A 20,017-nucleotide genomic window follows, 5' to 3' on the forward strand; every position below is an offset into this window, starting at 1 on the left:
CTGCTAAACCAGTTATGTTTATGGAGAAAAACAAAAAACAATTGGTTTGAAGAGATTGCTCTTTTTACATAAGGGTGACGACATTATTACAAATGAACAGGTTGAACTTCAGCAAAAATGCGACAGCGCACTGCGTGCTCACTCTAAACTACACACGTGTCCATTGAGCCCCAGAATGCTGTGAGAGAAGCTGTAGCACTGATCAGTCGCGCTGATTCAAATTATATAACGATAGAAATCAGGAAATAAAAGAGTGCACAATCCCCTGCCAAATTTAATGCTCATTTTGTATTAAATGACACAGGCATTTGCTTTATCACAAATATAGCAGGCTATATTTTTAATTATTGATGTTTTAATCATGCTGCTTGTTCAGTTGGACAAGGAAAATTCTCTTTAACTTGTCCCGGACAAGCTTTAATGTTGAGCCCTCATATCACAAAGGTTCCACTCTGGTCCGACCAGTGTTTATGCTTTAACGGTAAATGTGTTAATCGCGCTTAATCACATGCTTAACACATACATTTTCACAGCTCTAGTTAAAAGGAATCTGTTAGTTTGAACAAAAATCAACCCACTAGGACTAGAAACCATGTCAATGACAAAATATCCTTTCACTTATCACAGCTGGTTTGGACAAAAACTGATTAAGATGAAAGATATTACATTTCCTGCTTGTTGTGTCTGGTCAGAATAAATGCTGAAGTACACTTTGGTTTTCAGCGTGCCAATACGTGTCAAACACAGTGCGCATGGTGTCAATTTTGTTATCAGTGTAGTCTGTCGGCATGCAGCCAGTTTCTGTAACTTTGTGAACCTGAACGTATTGTCTGTGCAAAAAGCAAGTGGAAAAATTCGATCTACTCCTGGTCCACTTTTGGGATTAGCTTCTGAACTTCCAAACATTACTATACTTTGAAATCTGCCTGACCTAAACCCTGACTACAAATAAAAAAATGATAAGTCACAGGATGAAAAAGCCATACCAAAGGCTGGTCATTTCTCTTTCATGTCCTGACTGTTTCTTCCTTTCACCCTCTTCCATTAATTGTCTTCCATCAATCTCTCTCTTTCCTTTCTTACATGGAAGCTGATCAGACTTTAATGCAGTGAAATGCATGAGTGTGAGGAGAGGGGTGTGTGTGTTGGTTAGGGGCGAGTCCTTTGGGTTCTGTAAGTGCTTACGGTTTAATGTGCAGGAGATGGTAATGAAATGCATATTTCACACCGGCTAATTTAATTTAAGCCCAGCTCCAGCTGTGATGCTGGTGTTGTTGCTCTTGATTTAGGGACACTTATGTTGGGACTGAATGTTAGGAAGTGTGTCTGGTTGAGTGAGATGGATTATTCAGGAACTTCAGGGAAGGCTTTTTCTTGCCTTTTTAAAAATGGCATGTTGGCAATTAACATTTCCATGATGTTTAAAGCAGTTTTAAGCAATTCCTGAGAAATAATGACCAACATGTATACAAACAGGTGTCCCAAACACTCCCCACATCCGTTACAGTTTGGACAAACAGATTGTCCCACCCTAAACTCATGCCATTGGCAATGAGTTGCCTCAAATTTTTCTGATTTGCTAAAATGCACGGCCCGCAATCAAATACTAATAAAAAAATAAAATAAAAAAAAAACATCCAATTATAATACAAATCAATATGTCTTGATTTTGGGGTGAAATATGAACACAACAATTTTATGACAGGCCTTGTAAAATTCACCCACGCACACAGTAGCTACGTTTCCACTATCGGGCCAAATGAGGACGTGCCAGTGTAAGCCAGGGCCAGTTGCGTTCCCACTGTCTCTTTCGGGGCTTCATCATGCCTCCTCTGGGCTTTCTCAGGGCCATCGGCGTGCCAAGTGCTCCCGCATCATTTTCCTCCCCCATCCGCCACGGACGGTTAAGAAAAACAGGGATCCTCATTAATCACTCCCGCGACCTGCGCCCTCCTCTCCAAAATGCATAACATGACTCAAGAGCAGAGTGGGCAACACACAAGATTAGCAAGTGCGATGTCAAGATTGCACATGTCTGACCCCCAGAACGGGTGGTGCACAGTGTATGGGAATCATTTTAAGAATAAATCAATCTACTTGCATCCGGGCAGGAGGGATCCTTCACCTTCACTCTGCTGCTTGAAGAGCTTGCAGAAGCCATAACAGAGACTTGAACACCAGCAGTCAGATCATTCTAGATGTTCAGGTAAAGTTTCATCACGTGCTTTCTGCAGCACTTCCCAAAGATTTTACTGGCTTATTGTGGATTTTCAAACAAAGCTTTTCTAACAACAGCTAAAATATGATTCAACAATCATTAACACTAATTTCTAATCATTGATCACTCAATCTTTTAAGTTATTTTGCACATCCTACCCTTTACTTCCTATTTGTATGTTGCAGAAGCCTTTTCCTTGAAAGTCTGTCTAAAATGTCCACATCCCTGAGTCTTCTCTTCACTGTTGCAGATGAAACTGCTTTGGCATGGACTGGTCATTGAAACCATCAGTTTAGGACCTTTGGGGGGTCTGAATGCCAAACTAGAGCCTTCATCTCTCGAGAGCAATAGACTGATGAATTTCAAGAGAGATGTGTTTCTTTTAGCTCATTTTTTAATTGATTTGTTTAAGTGACTTAAAATGCAAGTGTACTCAATACAACAGAAACTGAAAAATGCCATTGTATTGTGATATCCATACTTCATTAATTAGCATAACCTCTGTGTATATTCACTATAGAAATTTCCATTCTATCTTTTGATATTTTATTAATTTCAATGACTTTCCCAGGTCTAGAAAATAAATGTAAAAAAACACAAAATTCTCTGATATCTCAAGGTTTTCAATGACTGGGGTAAACCTGCTCTGAAACAAAAACCATATTGGTCAAGCAGTGGTTGAAATACTAGTCAAATGTCAACAATTATGCATTTACCTCCATCTGCAGCTGACCCAGCCTCCTTTTCAGGTCTGTGGGATCCTCTCCTGACGTGAGCTTCTTGTGAAAGTCCAACTCTGCATCCAGCAACTCTTTCTGTGCCTATATTTGAAATAAAGACAGCAAAAAAAATCAATTAATTTCATTAAGAACTTACAAACCATGGTGGCAATCTAAGTGAGACAACTTACACCAGCTCTCAATGAGAGCTACAACAAATAAAACACATTTCAGTCCAAGATGTCTCACAGGTCAATGACCAAAATGACCCGCCACAGCTCAAAGGTTTCAGGTAGAATTTCATACCCTGCTTACATCTGTTTTGCATTTTGTTTGTGTTGTGTTGACAGGAGCTGGTGAAGCGGGGCTCATCTCATTCTTCAGTTGAGAGATCCTTTCTGTCAATTCTTTCAAAGTCTTCATGATGTTTGCTCTCTCTTCTGGTTTCATCCCTCTGTTCTTCTCCAGTCGGTTTATCAGTGCCTACAAACAGCTCAGGTTTAGTGACCAAAAAATAAAAGATTTAAAAGTAAAAACTTCTAGTGCTTGGTTACGTTAAACTCCTGTTTCTATACTCTTATATCAAGCATACTTTCATTTCATCGTACCTTCTGGCATTCGATCTGTTTTTCCAGCATTTCTTGTTTCTTTTTCCTCATGTCCTGCTGCAGTTTCAATGCATCCTGATGGCAAGAGGTCATGTTAGCTCACTCATAAGTACATTCTAGACAGTGCAACTGAAGCAGGATGAACTGCTGCTATCAGCTTACAGAGGTGAGAATAAGAAAGGAAATACTCACATGCTTCTTTTTCAGCACCTCCTGGGCTTCCAGCACTTTGGCAGTTTTACCCAATGACTTTGATGTGGTTTTCAACACCGTGCGTGAGAAAGGACCCTTCTGAAGATTTGAAGGTGGCATCAAGCCCTGGTTTAATAGATAAATTGAAACAAATAAACTAATTGATCATTGTTGATCATGTACATATATTTAGTGCTGAAAAAAAAGCAGGGTTTCTCAACTGGTGGGTCGCAATCCAAAAATGGGTCACAAGTTGGTTCTGAAATACTTTGTAGAGCTATCTTCTGATGTAATGACAGCCATCAGTCTGTTTGGATAGGTCTCTTCTAACTTCGCGCACCTAGATTGGGGAATATTTGCCTATTCTTCCTTGCAGAATTGGTCGAGTTCAGTCAAATTGCGAACTGAGCGCTGATGGACTGCTCTCTTCAAGTCCATCTACAGGTTTTCAATTAGACTAGGTCAGCCTATCCTTAAGCCACTGCATTGATTTTTGGCAGTATGTTTAGGGTCATTGTTGGGCTGAAAGGTGAACCAGCTGCCCATTTTTAGTTGTCAAGCAGAAGGCCACAGATTTCCCTCAAGAATTTGGGTGTACGTGGCAGCATCCATTTTCCATTAAATCCTGACCAACTGTTCAGTCCACGCTGAAGAGAAACACCACCACCATGCTTTACAGTAGATATAGTGTGTTCTGTGTGGTTTTCTCCAATTACAGCACTTGGAGTTCAGACCAAAAAGTTACATTTTTGTCTCATCTGACCATACAACCTTTTGCCATAGGGCACAAGAATCCTCCAAGTGTTTTTTAGCAAAGTGCAAACAAGACTTAGTGTGGCTTTTTTCAGAAGAGGCTTCTTCTTTGCAACCCTGCCATACAGGCCAGCTTTGTGTAAAGCTTAGAATATTGTTGGCACATGCACAGACTGATCAATCTTAGCCATAAGGGCTTGTAAATCATTTAAAGTTGCCTTTGGACTCATGTTAAATATCCTCCTGGCAAGGTCATCCAGTTTGGAGGGACGGCCCAATCTAGGTAATGTTTTGGTGGCTCTGAATGGTACTCAGAGGGATAGTTAATGCCTTGGAAATCTTTTTGTACCCTTCTAACCTGTGCCTTTCCAAAATGTTATCCCGGAGCCCTTTTTGAAAGCCTTTTTCCAAACATGGTGAATTCTTGAATTCATTACTATGCACTTCTAGTAATGGAATCCTCATGGAACAGCCAGTTTTAGGGTCATTGTTTAGGGTCATCTAAAGTAATCAAAACCACTACAATTGAAGTGGTGTGGGGCCAATAAGCCAAGCATGTGGTTGCACCAAAGCAAGTTTGTAATGGTTATTCTTAGGGGGCTGATCACTTATCCAAACAAGGTAGTTTTAAGGTTATATATAATGTGTAAATACAGCTGGACAAATTGATTGAATTTATATAAATTTCCAGGGTGTAATGTGACAAATTATTAGGATTTTGACAAGGTATGACTTTATGCACTATAGCTAAAATAAATAATAAAACAAACAGGCTTATCAACTTCCCATTTCTTCCGTTGACCTTCCAGGCCATGCATCCAATTTAACTCCAGAGTATTTTGCCGCAAATTCATCTGTCTCTTTGTAGAAGCTACACTATTTTGGGAAAGTGGCAACATCCTTGTAAACCATATACAAAACTATGCTAGGTAAAAGGAAATATTACCCAGATTACATGAAATATATAAACATGGTTTGTGCAAACCATAATGTGTTTTGTGAGGTGAATTATTGGTGGCCGAGAGCATGAAACCATCCAAATTAGAGTGATATTTAGCAATCAAACATTCAAACTAGTCTAAAAGTTTTTCTATTCAGCCTATGTTATGTTCATAATTTTGCATATTTTGGGGGATATGCAGTTCATGTTAATATTAACAAATTTTAATCTCTGATTTTTGTTGACTTTATGATATACAATTTCAGTACTGTAGTGCATACATAGTACATATGATGCCCTAAAACAAAACCAGCTGAAAAGCACCGCTTTACATCACTAGATTGGGCACTTGTACAGTATATCACTTTGGTGTGTGCAGATATGTTTTCTTTACCACGGAGGGCTCTTGGCTGGGGCTGGCAGGTTCAGCACTGGCCAAATTTCCTGTAGTAGTCTGGTGTTTGGTAAAGGTATTGTTTAGCACGTAAGATCCTGCATTGTGCTGCTGCTTATTAATAACCTGCAGACAAAACAGAATATAATTACCATATGTAGAAAGTAGGGTTGTCGAGATATAAAGTAGTTGATACCAATAATAGTGAAATGTCAATACTAATCTAGATCCCAATTTCAAAAGCTAAAATGTTATTGAAAGCTCTCCTCAAAAAAAAAGAACAGAAATTACATATATAATATATATATACAATAAATAAGGTATTATAATCATTTATACAAAAATTAACACATTTAATTAAAATAATTAAGTATTATAATATAATTTATTATAAATATACAAACAATTACAAGACATTATAATTCATTTAAATATTATCAAATTAAAATAAGAAAATGGCATGTAGATTTAAAATATTTCTCAAATGAGTAACCAGTTTGAGTAAATGGGTTTTATCCAATTCATTCAAAGAAAACAAATACATAAATCAGGCACAGTGAGTGATTTTCTCTTTTTTTTTAATACTGTTCACAATATTGCATCAGCAACAGACATCTTACCTTGTGTGTAGTAGGGTGTTGTTGGCCAGGGTTTGTGGTCTGACTGGGTCCCTGCTCCCGTGTGTTAGTTGTGGCCTCTCTGTGCCAGTACACTCTGATGAAGCGGTTGTTCAGAACGGCTTCAGTACTGGAGATTGCCCTCCGTGCCTCCTCATTGGCTGTATACTGGATCAATGCTGCCTCTGGGTCACCCCCAAACACCACCTGTAAAAATTGAGAGAAAATGTTTCACATTACATACAAATCACAAGAAGAAAAAGAAAAAAATATATATATATATATATATATATATATATATATATATATATATATATATATATATATATATATATAAATAAAAGGACATTCGACTCAAAAGTATTGCAATTTATTACTACAACTACATAGGTTGCCTGCATAACAAGTCGCATGATCAAAATGACATGATTAAACAGCCTTTAAATTGTTCAAAATGTTTTCAAAATGGCAGATCCTTTATCTCAACTGCATTTTATATCCGTTTCTGTACAAGTGATTTGTAGATATCTCTGCTGAAGTAAATATTATGAGAGTGAATTGATGCAAATGAAACTTTAAACACAGAAAAATCTCACGTTAGAAGATCTTTGAAGAAAGTGTACCTGAATGTTTACAATTGTTCCAAACTTGCTGAAGTGCTCGTTGAGTTTGGTGATGTTGTTGAGCTCCCTGGGGATTTTTCGGACCTCTAGTTTGGTGTTTACATAATAGTTCTTCTTCGGGAAGATGGGTTTATGCTGGTTATTGAAGTTTTGCCTGTGAAACAGAGTAAAATCATTTTTATTTGTATAGCACATTTCACAAAACGCATCGTTTCAAAGTGGCTTAGAGAGCTGCAGGAAATCATGCATTAACAGAAAAAGAAGCTGTAATATATGTAATGTCAGAGTCATCATTCTTCAGTTTGAATTGAAAACTTGATTAAAAATTGTCTCAATTTTTTTAAAAAAAGACTATCCGATCACAACATCAGGAATCTCAGAATATCGGCTGTATCAGCTTACAACAATAAGACAAGTGCAAATTATTCTAAATAAAAACGACTTCTAAAAACTTAAAATGATAGAAATGAACAAAAACTTTTCAAGTTTTAAATATCAAGAAATGTATTTTGCAATAGAGAAATATTCCAGGTTCAATACAAATTGACAATTGACAGCATTTGTGGAATAATATTGATGACCATAAAAATGTATTTTGACTCGTCCCTCATTTTCTTTAAGAAAAGCATTAAGTTGGGGTTAATTTTGACGTGGAACATAGAGTTTTGACTATTCATGGCAAGACAGTCATACTTTGAGTTGGGGAACAAAGCAGGGAAGCTTTTGGCTAGATATATAAAACAGAGAGAGTCTTTTGCTCCCATTCCTGCAGTGAAATCTGCTGGAGGTGAAATGTTTACCTCAGCCATTGATATTAATAATGATCTCTTGATCTCTATAGTTCCACTTCTTCGTCTACAGATGAAGATATTAAAAACTTTGTGGAACCATTATAACTTCCTAAACTGATGACTGAGCAAAAAAATTCTTAATTCTGAGATAACCTTGGAGGAACTTGGCAAGGTAATTAAGGCCTTGCCTACAGGCAAGCACCAGGGCCAGACAGCTTTGCCGCTGAATTTTTCTTATGCTACAGAACTGGCTCCACTTTGGCTAGAAGTTTATATGGAATCATTAAAGAATGGAAAACTTCCACAAACCAGATCCCGGATCAGTCTGATTCTTAAAAAGAATAATCCAAATGAGTAAGAGTTACAGTCCTGATCCAGCTAGTCCTTAAAATAGTCAAATTTTGGCTAACCGAATAAGTTATGACATCTCATACATATAGATCAGGTGGGGTTTATTCGGGGCAGCAGCTCTTCTGATGCATTAGGCATTTCATCAATATCATGTGGTCAGTGGCAAATGATCAGGTCGCTGAGATCTCACTTGACTTCGAAAAGGTGTTTGATATGGTAGAATGGGATTTGTGGTGAGCAGGGCAGAGTACAGCGGCATCTGGATTTTATCTGGATCATTCACCTGCGTGCCACACCGGTCTCGCGTTGCAGAGAGGGGCGGTGGGAGAACTTAAGGAGAAGAGCGGCAGATGGGAGAGAGAGATGCGTGAAGCTGTCTGTGTGGGTCTGGGTGTCAGAAGCGCGGGTGCTGAAAAGCAGCGCAAATGTTGAATGTTCAGCTGAAAAGTCTACGTCACTTTTAATTTGTACTTTGTCAACCCAGTCCCAGCTTCCTCCTTTCCTTAATTGTTACACTGATGCCAAAACCCAGGAAGGAGTCATTAATAATTATCCATCCAAGAAGTCCTCGCCGCTGACTGGGGGTCGCGATGCCGAGGGAGTGTTCGATCAGTTGGCACTGGAGCCCCGCTTCAACTGGCAAACGGAAGGAACGGCCAAAGGGGTCCAGTGCAGTCACCCGGCATGGCGGACGGAAGCAGGACAGTGGGCCAAGTCCCACTCAACAGCGTATCTGGGGCCGACGAGCTCCTCTTTCTGCTTTCTCCCTCTCTTTTGTTATTTGTAATAATTGTTAATTATTTTGTAATCTTGGAACGTTCTGCATTTATATGCTCATTTTTAATTAAGAATATACATTTCTTAATGTTGAAAACTTGAAATTTCTATTTTTATTTTAATGTAATAAATTGATTGTTACGATTAATAATTAAGATGGATTTCACACCTACAAATTAAATAAATTACAAATCATTAAAAATAAATTTTAAACTAATATATATTACAACCAATAATATATTAAATTCACAATTACAAAACAAACACCTTTTTAAAATCCAAAAGTTCAACTGATAGGGAAAAATGAGCATGTTTCTAATATGGTATGTGTCACTTCAAGTCTTTTGTATCCAGACACTGATTCCAGCACTCACTTGTCCATCCAGGGTTTTTTGGCCTGTGGTCCGGCATCTGTAATCGGCAGACTTCTCTTTCTGTTCTCCTGCTCAGCGTTGTATCTCGCCTCACTGCTCAGCACACTCGTGATGGCCGGCTCTGTCTGGATCACGATATTAGCTGCTAAAAAACACAAATAAACCAGTGTTCAATTAGATATAGCTCTAATGGAGGACTGTCAGTTTAAAACTCTATTTCCAAACTTGCATTTAAACCAGAATGGAAAACAGCGTGGATCTGATTATTTTACACATCTGATACCTCGGGAGGTCTGTCCATCACCAGAGGTGAGGCCGATGAGGTTGGATCTCTGCGTCTGGATGCGTGGGATAAAATGGCGGTACTGAGCTCTGCCTGGCCCGGTTAGCCCTGGAGATTCTGGGTTATATGCCTCAGGGTCATAGCTGTCTGTATAAGGAAAATTAAAAGAAATATTTGTTTTAAACCATGTGCACAAAAAAAAAAGATTACAAGCACTCAGCATGTGTATTCTTTCAGTTCACATCTGACAACTTAGAGAGCACATTCTCCAAAGTGATTTAAAAGTGTGATATGACTGACCCTTCTTCAACTAAAAATGTAGCAACGGCGCTACTACATGTTCAGAGTCTGTCATTGCAGCCTTCACTAAAGTGAATAAACTCACTGATTTACAAGCTCATGAGTTTATTAATCACTTTCTTTAAAAGGGTCATATCCTACAATTTTGTAGTCTTTTTTCATTGTAAATGTTAAAGTATATCTACAAAGCACATTAAACTTTCGTTTTCAAATGAGCAATGAAATTCCTTTTTTAATGACCCCTTTAAAACACAGTCAGCTGTAGAGAAAACATTGCTCATGACAAACATGAAAGCACAGTGGTAGTCTTACATTCAGAGAGAGTGTACTGAGGGTGAAGAGTGGCAGAAGAGGAAGGATGTGGTGGAGGAGGAGGAGGGGGGGGTCCCGCACCAGGCAGGGCCAAAGGAGAGGAGGTGCTGTTTCTGGAGTGAGGAGTGTTTATCCCAGTGGCTGGGATTAGAGGAGGTCCTAAAACAAGACACAACAGCAATTTGAAGCACGCTAGACGCTACAGTACTCATTTTATTTTAGCACTGGAGGACAGACGTTCTTTCATCAAAGTTAAACATTATTAATGGTTTAATAGCAAATATTACCTACTAATAAAATACTAAGACAATAACAAATAATAAAACACGTAACATACAGTTTCGATCTGCATAAAGTGTCTGGTTATTACATGTAGCATAAAACACAAACTCATGTTTTGAGACAAATTTTATACAAATAATGTGGTCACGACACACCATGATGAATTCATGTAATGGAAAATATCAATTTGAGGTCATATATTTCACAATATTTAATTTGATAATAATTCTGCTTCCATGAAGAATAATTCCGTTCACTTTTTCTTTTTATTGCCAGGAGAATATAGCATAATATGACACAATATTACACATATAAAGTAATACATTTAAATTTGATAATCCTGTTTAAAATGAGAAAATACGGGCTAGCCTATGAGCACATTTAAAGAAAGCACAGGTTAAGTGTCTTGTCAGTTTTTGGAAGTTACATTTGTTTGATTATGCTGCTTGATGATGCTTGCTCATAACGTCAGTGCACATGTTGGTTGTAGCTCCCCTTATGCAGAGTTTATACTACACGATTTTTGGCCCAATTTTCACTCGCCAACAAAAGCCGAAATCATAGGCAAATTGGAGCTCGCTCGAACGAACGCAATGTATGAACTATCAAATACGCGATCTGAGAGAAACGCAGACGCGTCGCCGATGTCAGTGAGATGTCCAGCATGTTAATTATCTGGACCGGTCTGTGATTCTAAATCGCACAATGTGAAATGTGTTTTGACTGAATACAACTTCAGCGTTGACCTACAGCCAATGAGAGAGAGCAAGAAACGGGGCACGGGACGTTTCAGTGGGAGGAGTCCTGATGTACCTGCAACAGAACATCAATTAGCATGGTTGCGGTACCAAGAAAGTCTCATTGGACCGAAGAAATGGAGGAAAAATTAGTGGAATATTGGCAGGAGCACCAGATTTGATGTTTCCTCTGAACTGAACCACAACCAGGTGGAGAGAAATTGCCAATTCTCTTGGAGTCCAGTAAGCAAATAAGTTGATTTTTCAGTAGGAGGTACTTTTTCATATTGTAACCAATAAAATATATGATTAAAAACATACACATCATATTCTGAAATGCATAACATGATCATGCATTTGTTTTCGTATCTCGTATCAATTCTCGCATGTACTCTGTTTAATGTATTTGGAGTACAGGCAGTCGTCAATAGTGAAATGTGTTCACCTCTGTCGCCGATTCCTTGTGTAATTTGAAAGCCCTATGACTTCCACGACAAGACAGACTGTTGTGTAATATGAACTGTACACCACAATCCGACGTCTTTGAGAGTCGTGCAGTGTGTAGGAGGCATTAAGTTGCGTTTACACTGCCAGCGACACACAGCGACAAAACGACCTCATCTCATTCATTTTCAATGAGAGCTGGTGACTCCAGGCAACATGCACAGCGGCGACCGGATCAGATATGTTCAGCAACACGACAAAGTTGAAAAATGTTTTACTTTATGCAAATGAAGAGCGACTTTTGGGAGCGACAGCCAATATGAGATAAGATGGTAGAGCTCATGTGACCCTAATATTTTAATAATAATATTAATTGTAAAGAAACACTGGCGACATGCAGTGACAAAGTAGCTGGCAGTGTGAACACAGCTTTAGCGGTTAAGAGCTGATAATGACTCATTCACACACTGGCCGCAGCAGTAGAAAGCCTAATCTGGTTGAATACCAAGTGTATATAAATAAAACTTATTTGTATTGTCAATTACCATTTTTGTGGCCAATGGCAGAACTTGCAACCTAAAGGGTCTCGCACACAAGACGTGTCTGGCGAATGAAACAACTGGCTTTTATACAAAGCTTGCACAGTTTGCGCAGTCGTACTGGTTTCATACACCAACCTGCAAACTCATCAACGTCACCTTCTTAACTTTTGTCTGTACGGTGTCAAGTTTCTAAATTTTGGACTGAAAAACACATCCTGTGTGTGATACTCAGGCCTTATCCTACCCGCAATTCTTCTCATCTGGGGTGTAACCGGCTTCATATAGAAAACCTATTTTTACCTATACAAACCTAAATTGTAAAAAATTGTATTGTTACATATTGTAGGCAAAATAGCATTTCCCTTCTGTTGTTTATTTGCTGCAAATATTTTCTCTGGAAGGAATGAATAATTATGCAAAAAACTAGTTGTTTTTCTGGATAAACCTGGTCTTAGATTAACATGCTGAAAATTAAAAGCCCACTCACCTGGCATGGGGTAGATGCCCGGAGGCGGAGGCTGCCCGTGAGGGGGCGGGGGCATGCGCATGCGCGGAGGAGGTTCAGTCATGGGCGGCATGGGCGGCATTGGCATCCGTGGCAAGCTGGGTGGGGGTGGAAATGGAATCATAGTAGGAAGGGTGACGTCATCCACGATCAGAGGGTCATTACCATGGTCGAAGGGACACAGGTCACCTCGAATACAAAATCCTTTCTCTGCTCAGACAGAGCAACCACAAGAAAGACAACATTTTTCAAAGTTAAATTAAAGCTAACAAAGTCATTCAAGTCATTCTCTTTGATTGCATTTGGTTTTTTTCCATCTAGTAAAAGTGAATGGTGACTGAGGTGGTCATTCTGCCTGAAAAACATTTCCACATAAATGGAGTAAATTATGGTAATTTACATTTTGGGGGAACTATTCCTTTAATATACAGTAAGTATTGCATTAACATAATACATTATTCAATTGGCATAGTTAATTATGTATCAGTCTCACGTACGTCTGAGTAACTCAACATGACAAATCAAAGCTTTAGTGTGATCGTTACACAATCAAGCTAATCATCCATCCCTTATCCATCCCTGTGGATGTTTCCTCAAACTCCCACTAGTGTGAAAAATACCCTTGCTCCACAGAGACGGGGTGGAAAATATAAACACTGCCATTTTAAGATAGCTCCCAGGAGGCCAAGTGGAGACACTTCTATGCTAAAGTCATTAGTGAAAATGACTTGACTTTTTGAACCATATAATTATTTTTATACACAATTTACAATTTGTACAAAATGCCTTTATAGATATTACAGCTTCATTTTCTGTTAATACATGATTTCCTGTAAAGCTGCTTTGAAATAATGAGTGTTGAGGAAAGCGCAACATAAACAAACATTACTTGACTAGTTATGCGCTAAAAACGGACGAAATGATGGGTAAAATTTGACACTTCACTTTTACGAAGTGTGGATGTTCAAGGAATCTGCTTCCAAGAGGCTTTGACTTGTATGAAGTTTTTCGTTTGTTACTTAATATACAGTAGTTTTTGACTGTTGGGCCCCTGGTGTGTTCAGACAGGGTCATAGACAGCAGGAAAAACAAAACTAAATTCAAATAATAATTTAGGACTAACCAAACAATCATGCATATTAAGGATTGTAAAATAAATAGGCTTAGCTACATTAAAAAGGGATAAGAAAATGCACATTTCTTTTGTTGTTGATGTCAATATCAGACAATCCATACTCCAAAAAGTATTTGGACATGTAAGTGTCACTACATTTATGAATGTTATTGCATTAGTAGATAGACTAAAATAAATGCCATTTGGTTTGATATTTTAAGAAAGCAAAATGCATTCCAACACAAAGAATCGTAGGTTTGAAAGAATAAAACGACACGTTACACGTTATCGTACAGGTCCATATTTAATGTGATGAACTAGCGGAGTCAGAAATAGGGCAAAAGTGACAGAAATGCCCCTGAGATTTAAAATATGGGGGCAAAAATGCTACTTTAAGGAGTTCCTGTGCTTTTTTTTTTATTTGAAACATCTGATATAGTTCTTAATATTCTGTCCAAGATGTAATTAGTTAAGCATTATTGCACAGAATACAAAATGTTGATTTTATTTTAATGGTAACAGCCTAAATATTAAAATTAAGAATGTATTTTAATGGGGGTCTGAGTAGCTCAGCAAGTATTGATGCGGACTACCACCCCTGGGGTTGGGAGTTCGAATCCAGGGTGTGCCGAGTGACACCAGCCAGGCCTCCTAAGCAATCAAATTGGCCCGGTTGCTAGGGAGGGTAGAGTCACATGGGGTAACATCCTCGTGGTCGTGATTAGTGGTTCTTGTCTCAATGGGGTGCGTGGTAAATTGTGCGTGGATCGCGGAGAGTAGCACGAGCCTCCACATGCTGTGAGTCTCCGCAGTGTCATGCACAACGAGTCACGTTATAAGATGTGCGGATTAACTGTTTCTCAAGCGGAGGCAACTGAGACTTGTCCTCCACCACTTGGATTGAGGTGGGTAACCGCACCACCACAAGGACCTAGTAAGTAGTGGGAATTGGGCATTCCAAATTGGGGAGAAAAGGGAATAAAAAAAATAAAATACAAAATACAGAAAAATAATATATTTTATCAAATTAAATTGAAATGAATTACAAGCATTTGGCATGAAAGGATCTTGCAGAGTGATTTTGCATGTTTAGAAAATATATGCCATAATAAAAGGTAAAACAAACCTGTATGAAGAGGGGCACTGACTTCATTCATCAGCTCAAAAATCACAATGACACCAGCTAATCACGTCATTACAAAAATGGCTTCAAAAAGTAAAGGTACTTGCTTTGATCTTTTGTATCTAATGCGATGACATTCACACATTTTTAAGTGTTAAATATTTTTCAGGGCCACTGGATATCTGTAAAATCTCATTCTAAATCAAATGTAACACATCTGGAACTCTCTGCAATTAGTTGAATAACTAAAACCATGGAAGACTTCAGAAGATCTACAAAATGCAAACAAATCCAAAAAAAACCTCTCATAAAAAGTGAAAACCAAACAGAAAAGCTTCCCTGCCCCACACACACACACACACATAAAGGATATAATTGTACTGCTATTATTCTTACCGTCGTAGTCTCTGCAGCGATGTTTGGGTACACTCTTCTTGTTGAATGTCTTGCCGTCTGTGCGGTTGCTGAAGTATGTTGACCAGCTCTCTGAGGTGCTGTCGGGCAGGTGAGCCGGTGCTACCACGGTTACGGCATTGGGGACAGCGGGGCTCCCAGAGGAAGGGAACTGGTGCTGGGGTAAGGGCAGAGGGAGCAGCGGGGGTGGATGAGACGGCTGGTGGTGTTGGTTACCAATGTGGGCAGAGGAAGGGTTGTAAGGCTCCCCGTCCTTCCGCTCCTGCTCGAATTTGGTTCTGTGCTCTGTTGAAATGAAACACATTTCAAGGTGCATCAAGTATTTATTTTTTCCTCATAAAAAAAGTTTTACAAACAAAGAAATGATTTGAACCTAGTTATATAATTTGAGTTGCATATAGTTTGAATTATGCAAACTCACATAAGATGAAGAATCCAGTCAACAGTTTCATTTGACTTTTTTATTCTTCTCATTTCTTTCTGAATTATTCCAGGTTTAAACAAGTCAAGCTCAATCGATAGAATTTAATAAGCCAACCAAAAAAAAGATTTTTAAAAATGGACTCGTCCCACCTTCTCAAAAAAAAAAAAAAAAAAAGCTCAGTGAGATTACAGTGAGGCACTCATAATGGAAGTGAATAGGGCCACACAGAAATGTGAAGCTTATAATTTTATAAAAAGCACTAACATTTCTTCTGTTAAACTTGTGTAGTATTTGAACTGTGGTTTAAATGATCATTTTCACAGTCGTTTTAGGGTTTACAGTGTTACAATTTTGAAACCGGGTGTATTTTGATGTTTTCAAAAGGCTTCACTTCCATTTTAAGTGTCTCTCTGAAAACCACAAGTCAAAATACATTTTTGTGGTAATCAACATTGTGCTACCGATGTCGAGGTCAGCTGTCGATTGACCTTGACTTATATTAAATCCAGAATATTCCTTTAAAGGTGATGTAAAGACAACTATTAGCAACTCATTTGTCTGTTCATGTCACCAAAAGGTGTAACTGTGGCACTAATCAAAAAATTGCTGTTTGTTTGATTGTCCTGTCAAGCCTGATAGAGCAACATTAACTGAAGCAATGGTGTGAGTTGAGAGCAAACCCTCTCAACTTCTGCAGCAAAAATAACCTCTGGTTTGCTTTTTTTTTTTTGTTTACAAATGAGGTCTACATTTCCTGAACAGGTTAGCTTGCCGACAATCAAGGTACCCAGGTACTTGAAGCAGTCAACAGTTTCCACCACATAGAGTAATTGCTGAAAGGGGTTCTGGATGACCTAAAAATCCATTTGTTTTTTCAGCATTTATTTGCAGTAAACTCGACTCACTCCATTGCTCCAACTTAGAGACTTTCTCATAGTACTTATTATTAAGAGTTAAATAGGTGCTAGCTGCACCTATTTAAAAGTGCAACTAGTTCCGTATCGTCTGAGTATTTAAATTATTAAAAATCCCTGCTATTCAAATAGTGTTCATTTTGTCAGCAGTCCTGTGTCAAATGTCCTTGTTAGTTTTTATCCTATTTAGTCAAGCTTATTTTGTTTTGTTTCTCAAGTTTTAGTTGACAAAGTCTTATCCTAGTCAAAGAAAACCCTCAGCATTTTAGTCAATGAAAACTGTTGACATTTTAGTAATATTTTTGTCACATTTAGACAGGTGAAATATCAAGAACTCCATGTATGTATGTATGTATATATATATATATATATATATATATATATATATATATATATATATATAAAATTAATTCAGAAAAATATTTTAATATTTTATGCTACATTTAAGTCTTGTGTTTTTTCGTCAGTAATATTGCACGTTGGTATAGTCACAGATAGTGTTTAATGGCGTCGGTGCCGTCTCGTTATCGTCTCATTTTTATCATGGAAATAAGGTCGATGATGAACATTTTTCGTCATAGTTTTCATTAACGAAATGAGCACTATATTAAAATACATTTTATTTGTGTAGATAAAAAAAAAAGAGCGGTGATAAAACGCAGCCTTGGGGTACCCCCATATTCAAAATAATTGTGTCGACATCATTTAGACAAACTCACTGTGGGGGATCAATTAAAATATTCTTAATCCATAGAACTATTGCTCCACTTACACCCAAATCTAGATGATGTTTTAAAAGAAGATGCATCTATATTGTATTAAATGCAGAACTGTAATCAATAAATACAATTCGGGCATAGGCTTTTGGCTGTTCTAAATGTCTAGTGATTGTACATTTGAAGTCAGAAGTTTACATACACCTTAGCCAAATACATTTAAACAAATTTTTCACAATTCCTGACATTTAATTGTAGAAAACATTCCCTGTCTTAGATCAATTAGGATCACTACTTTATTTTAAGAATGTGAAATATCAGAATAATAGTATAGAATAGAATAATTTCCTTCATCACATTCCCAGTGGGTCAGAAGTTTACAAACACTTTGTTAGTATTTTGAATCATTGCCTTCAAATTGTTTAACTTGGGTCAAACGTTTTGGGTTGCCTTCCACAAGCTTCTCACAATAAGTTGCCCAAAGGAATTTTGGCCCATTCGTCCAGACAGAACTGGTGTCAGGCGTCAGGTTTGTAGGACTCCTTTCTCGCACGTGCTTGCTCAGTCCTGCCCACAAAGTTTCTATCGGATTGAGGTCAAGACTTTGTTGTCCTATTTTGCCACAGGTAAGTAAGGTATACATGGGGTCATTGTCCACTTGGAAGACCCATTTGCAACTGAGCTTTATCTTCCTGGCTGATGTCTTAAGGTGCATACACACCGCCAGCGACATCGCCAGCGACATCGCCAGCGACAGCAACTCAATACCATTCATTTTCAATGCGAGCACAGCGACTTCCGGCGACACGAGCTGTCGCGACCATTGGCGCTAGATGTGGGCGTGTCCAGCGACGCGACAAAGTTGAGAAAAGTTCAACTTTGGAGCAACTAACGGAAGCGACAGCCAATAGGAGAGAAGACGGGAGAGCTCACGTGATCCTTTCTCTCTCTCTCTCAGCTCCTGCCGTAACGGAAAGATGGATGAAAGGCTAATTCTTGCTGTTAGAAATTTTCCAGTGCTCTATGATATGTCTCTTCCCACGTACAAGGACATTTTTAAGAAAAATACTGCGTGGAAAGGTGTATCTGAGATCGCGGGGATTTTATGGACCCAGACAGACCGGCATTTGCGTTTTCGCCACAGATAAACAGCCGCTATGGCAAACAGCACGCTTGGTTTCTCATTCATCTTTGATATAAAGCATTTTATGTACTGATTCCATTTATATTTAGTCTTTTCCCTCCAAAATGTTTGTTTTTAGTGGCAAGAAAAGAGATTCGCTGTCAACAGCAATGGAATGACATCCGTGAATGTCATTTATAAACGGTACAAGGCAACCAGTAGTGGGAACACCCACTAGCGACTTCACCGCCAGCCACTGGCGACCTGCAGCGATAAAGTCGCTGGCAGTGTGTACGCACCTTTAAGATGTTGCTTGAATATATCCACAATTTTCCTTCCTCGTGATGCCATATATTTTGTGAAGTGCATCAGTCCCTCCTGAGGCAAAGCACCCAACAACATGATGCTGCCACCCCCATGCTTCACGGTTGGGATGGTGTTCTTCGGCTTGCAAGCCTCACCCTTTTTCCTCCAAATATAATGATGGTCTTTATGGCCAAACAGTTACATTTTTTATTTTCATCAGACAAGAGGGCATTTCTCCAAAAAGTAAGATCTTTGTCCCCATGTGCACTTGTAAACTATAGTCTTTTTTATGGCGGTTTTGGAGCAGTGGCTTCTTCCTGGCTGAGTAGCCTTTCAGTTTATGTCGATATAGGACTAGTATTACTATGGATATAGATACTTGTCTACCTGTTTCCTCCAGCATCTTCACAAGGTCCTTTGCTGTTGTTCTGGGATTGATTTGCACTTTTCGCACAGAGTATGTTCATCTCTAGGAGACAGAATTTGTCTCCTTCCTTAGCGGTATTATGGTTGCATGGTCCCATGGTGTTTATACTTGTGTACTATTGATTGTACAGATAAATGTGGTACCTTCAGGCGTTTGGAAATTGCTCCCAAGGATGAACCAGACTTGTGGAGGTTTACAATTTTTTTTCTGAGGTCTTGGCTGATTTATTTTTAATTTTCATAAAGGCTTGACATCATTTTCTGGAATTATCCAAGCTGCTTAAAGGCACAGTAAACTTAATGTAAACTTTGGACCCACTGGAATTGTGATATAGTCAATTAAAATTGAAACAATCGGTCTGTAAACAACTGTTGGAAAAATTACTTGTGTCATGCACAAAGTAGATGTCCTATACGACTTGCCAAAACTATAGTTTACTTTTTTTGCAATTTCACACCACCTTTTAGAGTTGAACAGTTTAAAGATCACTTTTAATTCTGCATTTCTGTACCCACGCACTTAGACTTTTTTTTTTTTTTTTATGTTTACTTGAAAACTTGATCCTGTTGTTAAAAACTTTGACAACTGTTTTCTTATTTTTAATCTTTGTTCTATTGTTTTTATTTGTTCTGTTGCATGGAATTTGTTTTTTTCTTTATTAACTGTTTACCTTTCATGAATAATTACTTACGAA

The 20,017-nt window shown here is 38.3% G+C and overlaps 1 protein-coding gene across 2 annotated transcripts in view; it reads right to left on the reverse strand.

The window, feature by feature from the left end:
- The window catches only part of LOC127627594 (RNA-binding protein 27-like), a 30,324-nt gene that overhangs the window by 5,386 nt on the left and 4,921 nt on the right, over positions 1-20,017 (reverse strand). Inside the window, exons 6-17 of one of the 2 annotated variants that reach the window (XM_052104031.1) lie at positions 15,396-15,698; positions 12,745-12,972; positions 10,253-10,411; positions 9,641-9,787; positions 9,358-9,502; positions 7,065-7,218; positions 6,445-6,648; positions 5,825-5,950; positions 3,738-3,863; positions 3,546-3,620; positions 3,253-3,420; positions 2,935-3,039 (exon numbers count right to left, since the gene is read on the reverse strand). In XM_052104031.1, the coding sequence (XP_051959991.1) occupies positions 2,935-3,039; positions 3,253-3,420; positions 3,546-3,620; positions 3,738-3,863; positions 5,825-5,950; positions 6,445-6,648; positions 7,065-7,218; positions 9,358-9,502; positions 9,641-9,787; positions 10,253-10,411; positions 12,745-12,972; positions 15,396-15,698 (1,940 nt within the window). Of the gene's footprint in view, positions 1-2,934; positions 3,040-3,243; positions 3,421-3,545; positions 3,621-3,737; positions 3,864-5,824; positions 5,951-6,444; positions 6,649-7,064; positions 7,219-9,357; positions 9,503-9,640; positions 9,788-10,252; positions 10,412-12,744; positions 12,973-15,395; positions 15,699-20,017 lie in introns of both variants that reach the window. The other variant, XM_052104030.1, reaches the window with a different exon arrangement.

This window comes from Xyrauchen texanus, chromosome 34 (genome assembly GCF_025860055.1).
Source record: "Xyrauchen texanus isolate HMW12.3.18 chromosome 34, RBS_HiC_50CHRs, whole genome shotgun sequence".
Taxonomy (NCBI): domain Eukaryota; kingdom Metazoa; phylum Chordata; class Actinopteri; order Cypriniformes; family Catostomidae; genus Xyrauchen; species Xyrauchen texanus.